Source organism: Alexandromys fortis, unplaced genomic scaffold (genome assembly GCF_014885135.2).
Source record: "Alexandromys fortis isolate MF-2015 unplaced genomic scaffold, M_Fortis_MF-2015_v1.1 scaffold_77, whole genome shotgun sequence".
Lineage (NCBI taxonomy): Eukaryota > Metazoa > Chordata > Mammalia > Rodentia > Cricetidae > Alexandromys > Alexandromys fortis.
Window position 1 is genome coordinate 2,145,001 of NW_026067967.1, and position 15,702 is coordinate 2,160,702.

The 15,702-nt window shown below is 37.1% G+C and overlaps 1 protein-coding gene across 1 annotated transcript in view; it reads right to left on the reverse strand.

The window, feature by feature from the left end:
• The window catches only part of Dlg2 (discs large MAGUK scaffold protein 2), a 1,620,445-nt gene that overhangs the window by 1,443,113 nt on the left and 161,630 nt on the right, over positions 1-15,702 (reverse strand). The window contains exon 3 of the mRNA XM_050154453.1: positions 4,021-4,166. Coding sequence (XP_050010410.1) covers positions 4,021-4,166 — 146 coding nt within the window. The remainder of the gene's footprint in view (positions 1-4,020; positions 4,167-15,702) is intronic.

Below are 15,702 nucleotides of genomic sequence, written 5' to 3' on the forward strand. Positions count from 1 at the left end.
AAAGGGAGACGGGGAGGGAAATGGGAGGCGGGGAGGAGGCAGAAATTTTTTTTCAATAAAAAATTATATTTAAAAAAAAGAGTTTTTTTCCTAAGCAATAAATCTGAAGAAAAGATATTGATAAAATAAAGCAAAGGTACTACATGTGTATAATTCATGGAAATCATTTTCCTTAAGAAAGTCTGTATACAAAATGGATAATTTAAATATACAAAATGGCCATGTTAAATGGCAAACAAAGGAGTCCAGCTAGAGAAGAAGATGTGGACTATGAGGAAGCTGGCAGACAGGCACATTCTCAGTCAACAGACTTCTGAAACGGGGCTCCAGTTCACCAGGAGTCTGCAGTCCAAAAATGAAGTGAAGCTGGTTATCAAAACACCTACGAAACTGGCAGAAATTCAGAGGTGCCGGAGCACTCTGAGGTGAGAGCCATGTCTCTATGCACTGTGGCAGGGATGTGACAAGTGACATTGTTTTCAAAAGCCTTATTCAAACTGAAATCATGCATATATCCAAGCCAAGAAATCCACCCCTGAGAGTTTATTCTATAGAACAAAAGCCCCAGGCAACGCCGATGCACGTATAAAGATGATGGCAGCATTGCTCATGCAGGAAGGACCCTGGGAACGGAAAATCCACACTGCCGGGAACGGCTGAGCATGTTATTATACACCTACGCTATGAAATTACACAGTCATCAGAAGAACTAAAACTACCAGGCAACTTGAGAAAAAACTAGGAACATTTCAAAAAATAGCCACATCTCAAAACTTCTTATATGTGTACATATATACCTAGTGTGGCTTTACATTTAGAACCTACACATACGTTTATAGTTTTATATGAATGCATATCATATGAGTATAGGCAAAAGCGTAATAAGTTATTAACCAGGGTTATCTTATATGTCAATAAGCTAATATAGTATAGGCCGAAAGTGAGAGAGAAATGAAAAATTGAAAATTTCCAAGAATTGAATTAGGACAAACATACACATGAAATTATGCAAAATTACATATGTATATGACACTGTGCATCTAGAAATTGAATAAACATAAGTTTCTGAAATTTTACAAAGGCCAAATTCCAAGTCTATAAAGGGCTGGTAAAGTATAGGAGAGAGCTTAACTAATTTGAGAGCTAAACAACAATAAAGCAAAGAAAAAATAAAAGGAGAAGAATAAAAAGCAAAATGGAGTAGCAACTGTTAGGTACCACAGCTAGGAGCATGTTTGCCTAGCATGCGCCAACCATAGGTTTGGTTCCAGCACCACAGAAACCACATAAGGATGCATGTTCAGTCCCAGGTCCATGGAAGCTGAGGTCAGAAGCTGTCATTGTCAACAATAAAGTCAGGGTGATGCCAAATCGAACTACACAACCCTGTCTTGAGAAAATGTAAAGGGCATAGACTCTAGCACATAAAATTAATACATATATATATAGCAATTATATATGTGTATGTATATATATTGAATGCTAAATAACACCATAAGGGAAATCTTGATCAACAAAGTTATAAATGCAATAATTCTGACAGGATGCTTGCTTTATTAAAGTCACTATTATGAAATAATACAGATTATAACACCATCTAACAGTAAATAGTTTTACTGAATCACAAGAGAGATAGCTAATAGTTGAGTCCCAATCGTGAACAAATAATTGCCCTATAAAGGCATTAAGCAAACAATGGCCTCTATCAATTTTACAAATTAACTTAAATAATTTATGATAAGCTAGTCTGAACACAGGCAGATAAACAGAAAAGAAAGATTCAAAGGTAGGTTTGATGGTAAGACCTACCTGCAAACACTTTGCCAATCTACGATTCTTAAATTATCAATATTCTTAGATTCCACAATATGTCTCATAAAATCTACCTAATGTAAATTAGAGTATTCATGCAGCTATATATTTACATGGGAATCTCAACCACAATGGTACTCATGAAAGAAATTTTGAGATGACCTAAATACTGACTCATAAACTACTTAAGTTTTAGAAACAGTTTTAAAATACAGGACATAAAATTGCCCTACAATGGGGTTGGAGAGGTGCTTCAGAGGTTAAGAGCACCAGCTGTTCTTCCAAAGGACCAGGGTTCAGTTCCCAGCACCTGCATGGCAGCTGACAACTGTCTGTAACTCCAATTCCAGGGGATCGAACACCCTCACACAGACATTCATGAAGGCAAACACACCAAAGCACATGAGATAAATATGTAAATCTTAAAAAATACTGAAAACGCCCTATAAGCTATTGTCCCTATGAAACATAAACCTGTCTTTCCAACTGAGCACAGTGCATTTCAAAGGTTCTCTTCCATACTCAATGTCCCCAGTCACCGTTCTGCCACTACATAGACTTCCTTGTTAACTGTCACTAGCCTCTTATTCTCTTTTATGTCCTATATGTCCTTTTGCTCAGCCTCCAATCTTCCTCATAATATTTTACCCTATTCTTGTTTATTTCCACATTTCCAACATAATGTAATCTAATCTTAAAAGAAAATGAATAAAAATATAAAAGAAATGTAATCTACTTCTCTATATCATATATGTTATATTGTTAGGGTTCATTATATAAATAAAGACTCACATATGAATTTTACGAAATAAATATGTCCGTATAGAAAAAGGTTGTAAAAGTCAAAAATCATTATTTCTAGCTTTTGAAACTAGAGTGCCATCCATTTTTGTGATTCAAGTGCTGGGTATCTTCCGATTTGGAAATTATTGTCCTTGTTATTTTTTTCTCAGAGTAACTAAGACGATCATCAGACTCCATCCTATCCCATTTCCAAATCAATTCTAAGTAATACAGAAAGTATACAAGAAACTTTAATTTAACAAATAAAAAGTTCAGTAACCAAGGTCCATGCCATTGATTGGCAACAGAATTCTTACAGCGTCCAAGATATGCTATAAGCTATAAAGCACCAAAGATGAGAAATGGAGTGCGAGTTTTAATCCCTCATCCCTTCAAAATAGTGACTGTATGCATGTGTGCATTGTGTTTACTTTTAAGAATTTCATAAATGTATGTGACGTATTTCGATCGTACGTACATCTTACTCTTCCGTCAAACACATTCTGGATCACAACCCACAACACATCATGTTTTCCTTTTTGTTTTGTTTAATAAACCACTGCATCCGATGAGTGTGGAACCTATATGCATGTGTATGACGCTATCCAATGGAGCATGAGCAACATACCAGAAGCCACACCCCTGAAGAACAACTTTCCCCCTTACAATAGCCTTCAGATTCTACTAGCTCCTCAGATACATGGAAGCATCATTGCTCTGCCTGTGGCTCCATAGTTGTCTTCAGCTATAAACACAAAACACAACATTGATTTGTGTTTCCCTTTGGTAACTATAAACTCTATGGTCTCCAAATTGTTGTTCACTGAATCCTAACTTTTAACATTGTTTTGAGTGTGTGGGTTATATTTTAAATACATATGCATTGCCACTAATATATGTGTGCTAGACTTACCTACATAAAAAATAGTTATTAAAAACTTAATTTAAATAATTCAAAGACAGAAAGAAATAGAACTAGTACTTCTAGTATTTTGCTTCTACATGCTAAAGACTCATATCATCCATACTCTGGGATAGGTTTTTCTGCTGTGAAAATCACAGACTTAGCACACTCTATTTTCCCATTGGTCAGCTCCAATTCCTACCACATCTTGAAACCAAGAGTGTCTCTGGAGGAGGATTATTTTCTTGGTTGGTCATGTGAATGTTCAAACCTGCACCACTTCAAATTAAGCAAACAGTCCTAACAGATGTGAAAAACCATATCTACAACTATGCAAGCCGTGCCTTTCTCATATCTAAATTGTCTCTTAGAAAAATCCAGATTTCACTGGATTAAGACTGCAAGCATATTACCGCTGCCATTCGACAGGAACAATGGCTACACTACTGTAATGACGGCCCTGAGCCTTTACAAACATGAGTCTCCATCTCCCCGGCCTCAGAGGGGTTTACGCAGCATACCTCTGCAGATGTTTGCAGACCATCACGGCATGGATCATGAACGAGAGTCTTCTCCCATTTCTGTGCAACTTGGTTGGCTTCTTCTATCTTCTGCTCACGGCTTTTATGAGAATTTAATAATGTCACCTCATAAAATTCTTGAATATCTGTAAAGAAAATGTCAGGAAAGAATCAAAATGTCATACAGCACCTCATAAATAGCTTGCATGTGTATGTACGTGTAGCATACATATGAAAATGTAGCTAGTTAAAATAAATGAATAATTGTATTCTAAACTAAAGCAATCAGAACAGAAAATCTGGGAACTCACTTTTTAACAGCATCAGAATAAATACAGCAACTTCATATTCGTGGACACAGGAAGCAAACAAGATGTTCAATAGTTGAACAGCAAAAGAATAAGACGCTCATAAATAAGGATATCATTGGAACATAAGAGATAATGAGTTATGAAAACATGGATGAATTTCAGACAAGCATATTGACAAGTGAAAGAATCTAGTATGAAAGGAATACATACAATATTTTATGCATCTCACATCTGGGAGAAAAACAAAGCAAAATTGAGGAAATATAAAAAGGTGAACTTTGGGAAGGACAAACTAGGTAAACCAAAAGCACCAGTATTTATTTTATTTGTAGTAATTCATAGTGGGGAAGATAAAACCTAAAGTATGAGTCAAAAGCTCAGAGAAACTGTCGTGGCCTAGAAAAGCATGAGGAGAGAGAGACGTGACGAAGCCACGCAGCGTGCTATGCCCTTAAACTCCTGTAACACAGAAAGCCTGAGCTACAACCTGCAAAAATTTTAGAAAAATAAGACAACTAACTCATGACAACACTGTTGGAAGGTGTTGGCGATTGGGGAAACAGAAAGCGGATCTATGGTAAGTCTCTGGCCTGTCTATGTAACTTTTTCTAAGTATAAAACTACTCCAAAGTAGACATGCCCCCAGCTTCTCTACGAGCATTGCATAACAACTGTCACACCTTGAAATGATCCCGAAATGTTTTTTATAAATTCATTGTCAGATTTAGGATGAATGGGAGCTGAGGGGAACCCTTCAATCTGAGTGGATATTCTTTGTCTAGCTATGCTAGTAATGTATACAAATAGGCAGATATTAAATTATGCACCTCACACATACACAGCTCATTACATTTTCAGGTACACTTCAAAAAAAAAAAAACCAATATTACAAAGTACAGACTGAGGTAACTTGAGTTTACAACATGGAGGCAGGTAAACAGTACCCAGGAAAGAGGTTCACAAATAAAAAGAATGTACATGATAACCAAAGAAAAATAATAGCAAAATCTGAACAAGACTTTCATAATTAAAGAAATACATAGAACTGACAAGACTGGGAAATATCCCCAACATGTAGTGTGGCAGATGCTAAAGAGCATCATGATCTAAGACCATTTACAATAAAATAATAAAGTCTGCCAGAGCAATGACAAGGATAAATGGCCAAATAGCTGTAAGTACTCCAAGCACAGTTCTGATTCCCAGAAAACTGGTCAAGTGTTTCTGCTACAAGCGGCTCTTTCTGCACTTCAGTACACCTTGTAGTTAAACCCTGCACTTCCTGAAACTCAACAGTGTTCATAACCACATAAGCCAGCAATGCAACGTGTTAGGAACAACCCAATGCTCATCATAAAGTAAATGATTGATTGAGACATCTCCTCAAAGTAAAATTTATAAAGAAGTGGAAAATTAGAATATAAAATCACATGGATAAATCTTATAATATTGCGTGACAAAATTATCTCGCAAAATGAGTATTTTTTTTTAATTCAGAAATGTATAAAAGTGAACTATACATTTAGGCATCCATATGCATATACACAGCAAAACAATTAGACCGAAGGAAAGGAGCATGTGAAAACGAGGCACCGTTTCCCTGGACTTCCGATGGTGTTATGTGCACAATGTAAGCTGACATTGTGAGTCAGAATGTCGTACAGTACACCTAACCCAGAAAGAAGCACAGCTTAGCAGCCCAGGACATTGAGTCTAACAGATGTTTACTCCGGAGACAGCTTGACTGACTCAGTTTGAGTTCACTGCTGTGGCCCAGCATTGTAAATGGATTTTTCAAGTATCACTAAAACTAGGAAAAATAAAAAGGTAAGGTATGGCTTTCACTAAATGTGTATCATCTTCGCATTACTCTAAAGCCCAAAATCAGCAGCTGTGCCAGCATCACAGTGGGGGCTGCTTGTAGTTCCTGAGTGGACAGGCTGGGCAGGATCCAGCTCTGGGTTTGAAGGTCAGTTTGCAATGTGCTTTTGTTTTCATGAAGCTTTGTATACATAACATGACTATATCCTTAGTATGTATCAAGTTTTCATTTTTTAATTAAAAATATGTAATGTTTCAAGACCATAAGAATTGCAGGCTGAGTACACTTCAATTCTCTGTATAACAAATTCCTAAGGTGGATGAATGCAAGTTCAACTAAGTCAATATCAAATGTTAGGATAAAACTGTGGTGGTGCAGCACTCCTTTAATACTACCACTTCAGAGGCAGAGGCAGGTGGATCTCTGTCAGTTAAAGAACAGCCTGGTTTACGTAGTAGTAAATTCCAGACGAGAAAGGGAAAAAAAATCCAAAGTATAAAAATCTTTTAATTTTACATATGGCTACAACTTTATTCTGCCTCTCTTAATAAGTATCTATGAAGTCAGCTTTGAAAATGTCTGAAAACAGAAGGGAAATCTTCAAAGATCAAAAGCCTTGGAAAGTTTAACACTGCAAGAGCTTATATTATTATAAGCCTTTATAATATAATATAATATATTATATTATATTATTATATTATACACTATAGGCAATATAGGGTGTTGAGTTTGCAAAAGTCAAAGGGATAAGAATTAAAGAAAAAACATAAAGCAAGTTGTGTTTTTAGCATCAGGTCTATAGCATCAATTAAAGAAGAGTTTCTGCAGAGATCTATAGCTATAATCCCTTTAAAGGCTAATGAAGTACAAATAAAACAATTAATTTCTACAGAGAAAATTGCCATTTTTTCCTCTACATCAATCTAAGGGTGCAAATGTGGTTTTACAAAGCATTTCCAAAGCTCCACATCTTGAAATACTAGACATCCCGTGAAGGGACTGTAGTCCTTACCGAATGAATGCTAAGGACTCGTGTTAACGAGCTTCCCTTTGACATAAAGTAAGGAGCACTGGCATAGCCACAGAGGGATACCCATGGAGAGCGCATTTCTATGGTGAATGTGCAACTTATTTCATTCGTACCCTCCAAAATGACAGAAAGTTCATAGTATACGTCATTCCTTTGCTTACTAAACTGCTAGGGAAGAGGGTGCAGGCTCAGTTAAGTCCGTGATTAACTTGGGAGTTATTCAATTATCAAGGCCAGATTACACTTACAACTAGCAAGCATTACTTTTAATGCCAGCATAAGTCCATTTATTATTTTTATGCCTCTCTCATCAGCACCCTTCCATATTACCACCCCTCCCTCTCGTCACCATAATTCCCATCACCAGAGCTCAGGCCCATCCCATGGCCTTCTCACACTCTTCCTCTAGACTCAATGTCCTTTCCCCCACAAAGAAAGCCTCCTGTCCCTTCAGTTTCATCTGTGGAGACAAATATCTAAATATGAAATAGCATCAACATAGAAATCACCTTACCAAATCTCCGTTCAACGGAGGGGGAGGTAGCGATACCTGGGCAGCTATCGGGAAGAGAAAAATAATAGTGCAGGGAGACGTGGATGAGGCAGGGAATGAATCCAGCTACTTTGCTCTCCTTCTAACAGATTGCTTCAATATGTTTAATGCTTACAATTCTAGCATATATTAGAAGTAGTTTTTTATTCACCTTTCTACATTTCAACTAAATACGGCATTTTCCAACGGTAAAGCCAGCCCCTCAGGAACGCAGACATTGTCCTATAGAGCCATTTATTCTCTGGTAGGAAACAGTGCCATGTTGTAGTTGGCATGACAGAGGGTTTGCTGATCTTTGTTTGTTTGCGTTTCCTCCCTAAGACTCAAATACAAGAAAAACTATGGAGCAAAGTCACATGCCCTCTCACTCAGGACTTCACGGAACCTGCATGGCATTCAGATAACATCTGAATGACCCCACCTATTGTATCTAGCTGCTCCAATATTTCATTGTGCACATTCTTTTTCAGAAAAATAAAAAGTGGTTTACAATCTCTGAGAACATTTCAAATAAATTGCTCCAAGAATTTCGGACCTATCCATTTTAAGTTTACAATATGCTTTAAAGTCAATCTATAAATTATTGCCAAATTAATATAGGAATCTTTTTCAGCCTAATATTCCACACGAGTCCCCTGGGTGTATTGGGGTCTGGATCCGCATTTCCCATAAGCCTGTGACAACGCCCACATCTCCTGATATAGTGGTAACACTAGAGCTAAGAAAGAGCAGCCTGGGGTTAGAACCTAACGTCCCGCGCTCTCCTTTCACGCAGCTGCCCTCACTTATTGCAGCCGCCTTCTGCGCAGAGAGAAAGGGAAGTCAGTAGGAGAAGTGGATGGGAGAAAAACCACTGGAGGATGGAAAATAATAACCACAAACTATTTAGGGGGTATTGCTGACTAAATTGGTTTAGATTAAGTGAGGCTGTGAGATGAAAGGAACCACAATCATTTCTCTGCCATGAGGTCACCGAAACACAAACTCCACTTACACTTGATACCTGAAACAGTCCCTTCCAGACCAATTTCTTTTATGTTTTAACCCAAATCTTTTACAAATAAGATCTGGCCTTGACAGTGATGATTTTGAGACACTTAGGTCTTCAATTGTCAAATGGCTTGTTCAAGGGAATCTGGAGAAATGGGACAATCTTTGTAAGGATGCCCTTAAAAAACTAGTGGACTAGAGCTATTTCATGAGCTTTCAGATAGACACAGTGTGACATAACATTTCCTCAAACATGCCTCAGAGCTCCCGTTTGAGATGCTTTGAAACAGCTGATGAATTCTCAATATCCTCCAAAGGGACAATCTTTTACATGTACAATGAGATTTCATATTTTTCAATAACCAACGGCATCAGACAAATTGAATATATGTGGTTGAAATGGGAGGGGGATTCGCCTGAGTTAGTAAAAACAAAAAAAAAGACCCTTAAATTATGAGACTCTTCTATTATATGGCTCACTAACTATCCTGTGATTAACTATTTAAGAATAGAAGAACAAGAAAGTATCCAGAATGCAGAAAGCACAATGCATTTGTATACTTTTCCATCTGTTATCATAGACAGGAATAAAAATTATGCTGAAAGAAGTAATATTATAGGAATAATTATAGTTACTTTTCTTTACCACAAGAAACCTCTGTGGAGGTTGTTACCACTGGTTTATTTGGGCAATATAATATTTAGCTATCATTCAGCAATGCTGTTCACTGCCAAAAATGCACTGAAGTCAGCTGAGGATTTTGTTACAACCTTGAGAACATAATCTTGGAAGATGTTCTTCCTTCAGAAACAAGTGCCTTATTCTTCAACATAGTGTGTTCTCTGTGGCGCTTTCAGTACCCTGCACCTGATTAATAATTGAGACAAACAATACAACACTGTTTTTACTGTATCTAATGATGTTACAATCTGCAAGGCTGAGCTTCCATTCCCCTTCCTGGAGCACTTGGTTCTGTCCGGAGAATCAGATAAATCCTCATCTTCAATTTTCTTATGCTACAAACCGATCTCATACTTTCTCTTCTAAAAAATAAAATGTCATCATTGCTTTGGTCCATTTGAGTCGCAGACTGCCGTACACAGAGGCACTGAAGTAGAGTACTCAATAAAAGCTTTATCAGTATAGTCAGTGTCTACCTTACGCTTTGCAACCAGACAATTTTCTGAAAGGGAATTACCTGAGAGTAGAGGAATGGAGTTGAATAGAAGGTGTTCTAGCTCTCTTTCTGTTGCTGGAACAGATGCCTATGACCAAATAAACTTAGGGCAGGATAGGGTTTATTTGGGTTACTGTTCTCGGTCACAGTCCATCACTGAGGATGTAAAGGCAGCTGCTCAAAGCAGAAATCATAACAACATAATGCTTGATAGCTTGCTCATTCACAGGTTCATGTTTAGTTAACATACAGCCCAGAACCACCTGCCCAGGGATGGTGCCACCCATCATGAGCTGGGCCTTCTTGTATTGATTAAAAAATTAAGACAAGTCCATCCAGGTATGCCCACAAGCCAACCTTACTTCGAAAATTCCTGAATTGTGACTTTTCTCTCAGATGACAACAGTCTGTGTCAACTTGATAATTAAAGGCAAGAATATGAAGAATAAATATAAATTGAAGGTGAATGTACATGAAAAGACAACATAATTTGAATTTCACAGCCAAGAATAGAATGAGAAGAAGGTGACTGGTTGATAGAAACTGAGTATCCCATAGACAAAGAAGCAAAGAGCAGTGAGTGCAAAGACTTAGTCCAGATGTAACTCGATAGATACTAAAGATGCAGGAGCAGAGCAGGAGGAAATGTTTGTACTGCTCTAAAGGGGCCAGCACATTTCCAGTCTTCTGAAAGGCCCGGGTCCTCTGCTCCTACACAAAGCTCAAGGAGGAAGGAATAAAAGAAGCAGAAGGTAGGGACAATGAAGGGCAAGAAGAACGGAGTAAGAGAGTAGTGGAAGAAGGGGTGGAAAGAAAAGAGGGAGACACAGGAAGAAACTGAGTGGAACTTCAGATTCAAAACACTTTCCTCGACTAATAAGAAAGAGGGCTTTTAAGGGAAGGCTTATTCAGGACTGATTACAGCATGGAAATTAATGAGTCTGGGGCAAGTTTTTTTTGTATCAGAAAGTAACAAAAATCTTGTCAAAATGGTAGGAAATCCATGAAAGGGATATTTATTTACTTTATGTCTAAAAGCCACTTATGAGTGAGTATATATGATATTTGTCTTTCTGGGTCTGGGTTACCTCATTCAATATGCTTTTTTCTAGATCCATCCATTTGCCTGCAAATTTCAAGATGTCATTATTTTTTACCACTGAGTAGTACTCCATTGTGTAAATGTACCACATTTTCTTTATTCTTCGGTTGAGGGGCATCTAGGTTGTTTCCAGGTTCTGGCATTATGGATAATGCTGCTATGGACATAACTGAGCACATGTCTTTGGGGTAATTGAGCATCCTTTGGATATATACCCAAAAGTGGTATTGCTGGGTCTTGAGGTAGGTTGTTTCCAAATTTTCTAAGAAATTGCCATACTGATTTCCAAAGTGGCTGTACAAGTTTGCACTCCCACCAGCAATGGAGAAGTATTCCCCTTACTCCACATCCTCTACAGAAGATTGTGTACGCCAGGCGGAGGTGGCGCACGCCTTTAATCCCAGCACTTGGGAGGCAGAGGCAGGCAGATCTCTGTGAGTTCGAGGCCAGCCTGGTCTACAGAGTGAATTCCAGGACAGGCTCCAAAGCTACAGAGAAACCCTGTCTTGAAAAACCAAAAAAAAAAAAAAGAAAAGAAGATTGTGTACAATTTTATAAGGTTAGTATATGATCATCATGGAGGGAAGCAGACAGGCACAGTGTGTGAGAAGAAACTGAGCGCTTTACATGCTGATGTGCAGGGAGTAGGCAGAGGGGGGGAGAGCGCACCCTAGATCTAGTGTGTGCTTTTGAAACTTCAAAACTCACTTCCAGTAACATACTTCCTCCAACAAGGTCACACCTCCTAATCCTTTACAAATAGTTCCACTGACTAGAAACAAAATATTCAAACATATGTATCTATGGGGTTATTTTTCATTTAAACCATCACAGCAAATAAAATATAAAATTTGAAACTGAGTAAATGAATATTCAGGTGTCTCTAGTGCTAGCTATAAATTTTCTATAGGATTTAAATTATATCAGAATACATAGTTTTTCTAAAAAGAAATACTGTAGCTAGATGGAAAGAATAATTGGAGAATTTAGATCTCTCCAGGGACACATGAAGGAGACTGGAGAAGAAAAAAGTATGAAGATAAGAATATGATTTTTAAAAACAAACTAAATCAGCATGATATAAATGAGGCAATATATGTTGAGAATTCATTATTCAAAAAGCTTGGAAGCAGATGTGAAACAGTTTTTATGGATTTTTTTTATTTTTTTAAATATCTGCATATCTATAATGAGCTGTCCTGGGAATAAAACCTAAATCTGCATGCAAATTTGTTCAGGTTTGAAGTTAACGTTATTCAGTTGCCTGCATGTTTATATACCTGCAGTTCTACTCTATCCTTAATATAGGGTAATTCGTAGAATTTACTGCAGATATTACATCAGCAATCATTTTCAGGCTTCAGGTTTCTGAATTGGAGACACTCAAACTAAATAATAACCCAGAAGTTAAAATATGAGCTCTGATAGGTTCCAGCTCTGCTTCTTACTAAATATGTCACCTTTGGTTAAGTCATTTCATTTATCCATTCCTCCATTTCTTTGCTCATGAAATTTACATACATAAGAATCCCACAGAGCTCACTACCTAGAACATGATCAATAAAAGTCACCTATTATTCCGTGGTCAACTTGGTAAGATATGCACTAGAGTTCTCATTAAATACTGAATACCTGGACACAGCATATGTTTGACCAGGAGTCATTTTTCCAGAAATAAGAAGAGTGGAGAAACTCAGAACAATAACGCAAAATTAAATACTTGCAGAGAAAGAAAATGTATTTATAAAGTCTAAAAAGTTGGCTAATTGAAGTTGAAATGCTCAAAGAAATGCATTAAGATGTGCATTAAGCAACACATGGTATTTTTGTGCTTCAAATAATGACTTTAAAAATATAACATCTAAAATAGTTTTTAATTAAAACATCTTTAATTAATAAGGATGATACTTTGAGTTGCTCAAAAGCAGGCACTAAATAAATTCCAGAAATTATTGATGCAAATCAGTATCATTTATCAACACTTGTGTTCCCAAACAACCACCAGGTGTGGCTTATTCTAAACTTAAGAGATAATTTTCAATCTCACCTCAAGGTATTAGAATGTTATGAATTCTTTGTATCCTGCAAAGATTTACTGTACTAACCCTACAAACCTTGGAAAGATAAGTATTCAGAATCTTGTATGGAACTAGCTTTAAGTTCCAATTTTCTTCATGTTCCTCACCCCTGAAAAATAAATCCCAAACGTCATCCAGACAGTGATTGGATAATGGTATCAATCACTGAAAGAGAGAGAAGCAATCAGTTAGCATTATGAGTACTACGCAGTGTGATCACTAATGTTGGCTGTCAGCTTGACTCGGATAAGGGGATCGGCAAAGCATCCTTTGGAGTATCCGTGAAGGCATTTCTAGAGAGGATTAATGAGGAGGGGGCACCTGCTCTTAATGAGGACAGCAACATCCAATATGTTTGGGAACTGGATGGAAAAAAAGGAAGAAAAAGCTGGCTAGCATGGTGTGCTATCCCTTTCCTTTGAGGTACTGTGAAGTGGGCAGTCGCCTTGTCCACACACTATCATGAGTGGAAGTACCATTGCGATGCCCTGCCTTGCTTTGAGCCCAAGGTAATCGAGCTGGTCTGAAGCCATGATACCAAACTAAATTTTCCTCTCTGAGGTTTGTATGACACGTACTTTATAACAGCGACGAAGAGTCTGCCTAACACACCTGCTATGTACTGGGCAGTCAGAATATGGGATAATTCTCTGAAATTGATCTTTTCAGGTTGTTGCAATTATAAACAGAGAAACTGAAATGTTCACCAGGCTCTGTAGTGTCTATATCATTGTGCAATCTACACTTGATAGTAAATTCGCTACAGCCTGCTCTAGTCAAGCACAGAACAGAAAATTCAGGATGCATTGGATGCAATCAAATGCTAAAAAGTTTTTAAAAATTGAAATTAAAAAATAAACACTACTACAATGTCAAAATCCTCTGGGCCAGGTGAATTATCACACACCTTAATCCCAACACTTGGGAAGCAAAGGCAAGGACAGGAGTTCAAGGTCATTGTAAGTGATGTAGCAAGTCCAAGACTAGTCTTAGCTACCTAAGGCTCTGTCACGAACAATCAAACAAACAAACATAGCATACTGACAAAAAATAAAGTCTCCAGATCACCAGGTGGAAGAAAAATCAACCTAGGGAGGTCGTTCTACACCTTTCCAACGCCCGCTACCCAAGGTATTTTAACTAATCTCAGCTGCACAGTGTGAGCTACAGCTATCTCGTTTCTCTCCATGAGCAAACTCTCCAGCAGAATGAGGGCTTAGGCTCCAGGGACCGTATCTTCCGAGCAGATGACTGCCAGAAGGAGGCAGAAAGGACTCTGTGGGGAGGTGGCTGCAAACTGCCAGTAGAGTTAAAAAACTTGGAGACAACTAAATATTAAAAAGATGTTTTACATTATCGGTTTTTCAGAATTTCTTTAAAGTCCACAAAGAAACTAACCAATACATATTGCCATATTGCTTACTGTACAATAGTGTAGAATAATTTTCTAAGGAATCATAGCTAATTTTATAATGAAGTAAGCCGCAAAAGATAGCAGTATAGATAAAAAATCAAAGCCAGACTTCGGGAAAAAAATTTACCATGAGGCACTTGAACTATAAAGTTACTTTATATTCTGCTTAGTGACCATTAGGTCATCCAGACCTTTTGCCCAGTGAGATGAGACCAATGCTACTCAGTGCACACAGAGATGTTATCTGTAGAGATACGTGCTTTATAGAAAAAAATCCATTTTTGCTTGCAAAAGTACATTTCCAACTCAATTCTTCAAATCTAATATTCAGGGACTCAGGATAACTTTCCAAAAGAAGACTATTGCTTTGGTTTCTGCTCTGTGTCACTTTGCTCCTATTTTAAATTTATTAGTAACAAAAAAAGTTATAATCACAAGACTGGATTGACCTTTGCAAGTCCCAGAAGGTTAGTTCTGTACCATGTATTGAAGAGTGTGTCTTTGACAGATTAAAACACCTAATGTCAACCACTACTTGAGAAAATTATCACATCCAAATGGATGGATTCAAATAGCAGTCTGTAATCATTTCATTTGAAATAACAGGACATCTGATGGCTAATCCCAAAAATATTGCTTATAAACATGAGCATTCAAATTATCTGAAAAGTCAATTTCAGACTCCAGCAATGATTTAAAATATGCTCCAATAAAGTGTGATATAATTCTATTATAATTATGATGTAAATCACATTACATATAACTATATTATTGTACAATAATTTCATAACGTGTGACATTTAGTATACTGCATAGTAATTATATAATGTATAGTAATTTTATAATGTATGGTAATTATATAATGTACAATTATAAAAGTCATAACCATGCCTACTATATTATAGAACAGTTACAATTATACCTATTATAATAAACTTATTTCTACTATGCTAAATAATCTAATTAAAGTGTATTGCTTAAATGTAATTGTAGAAAAATAAAATCTAGAGCCACTAAATTTAACACTTCTTTCCCCACTCCGTAACCTCCTCAAATATCTGAAGACTATAAAAGAAAATGTTATGCCTAAATATAAAAGTCTAATCTATCATTAGCTTACTTTTATATAGGCTACAATACACTGCCTTTGGCTCCAAAGTGAGTAGAAAGCCAACATGTGAATGTAGACCTGCAGGATTCCTAA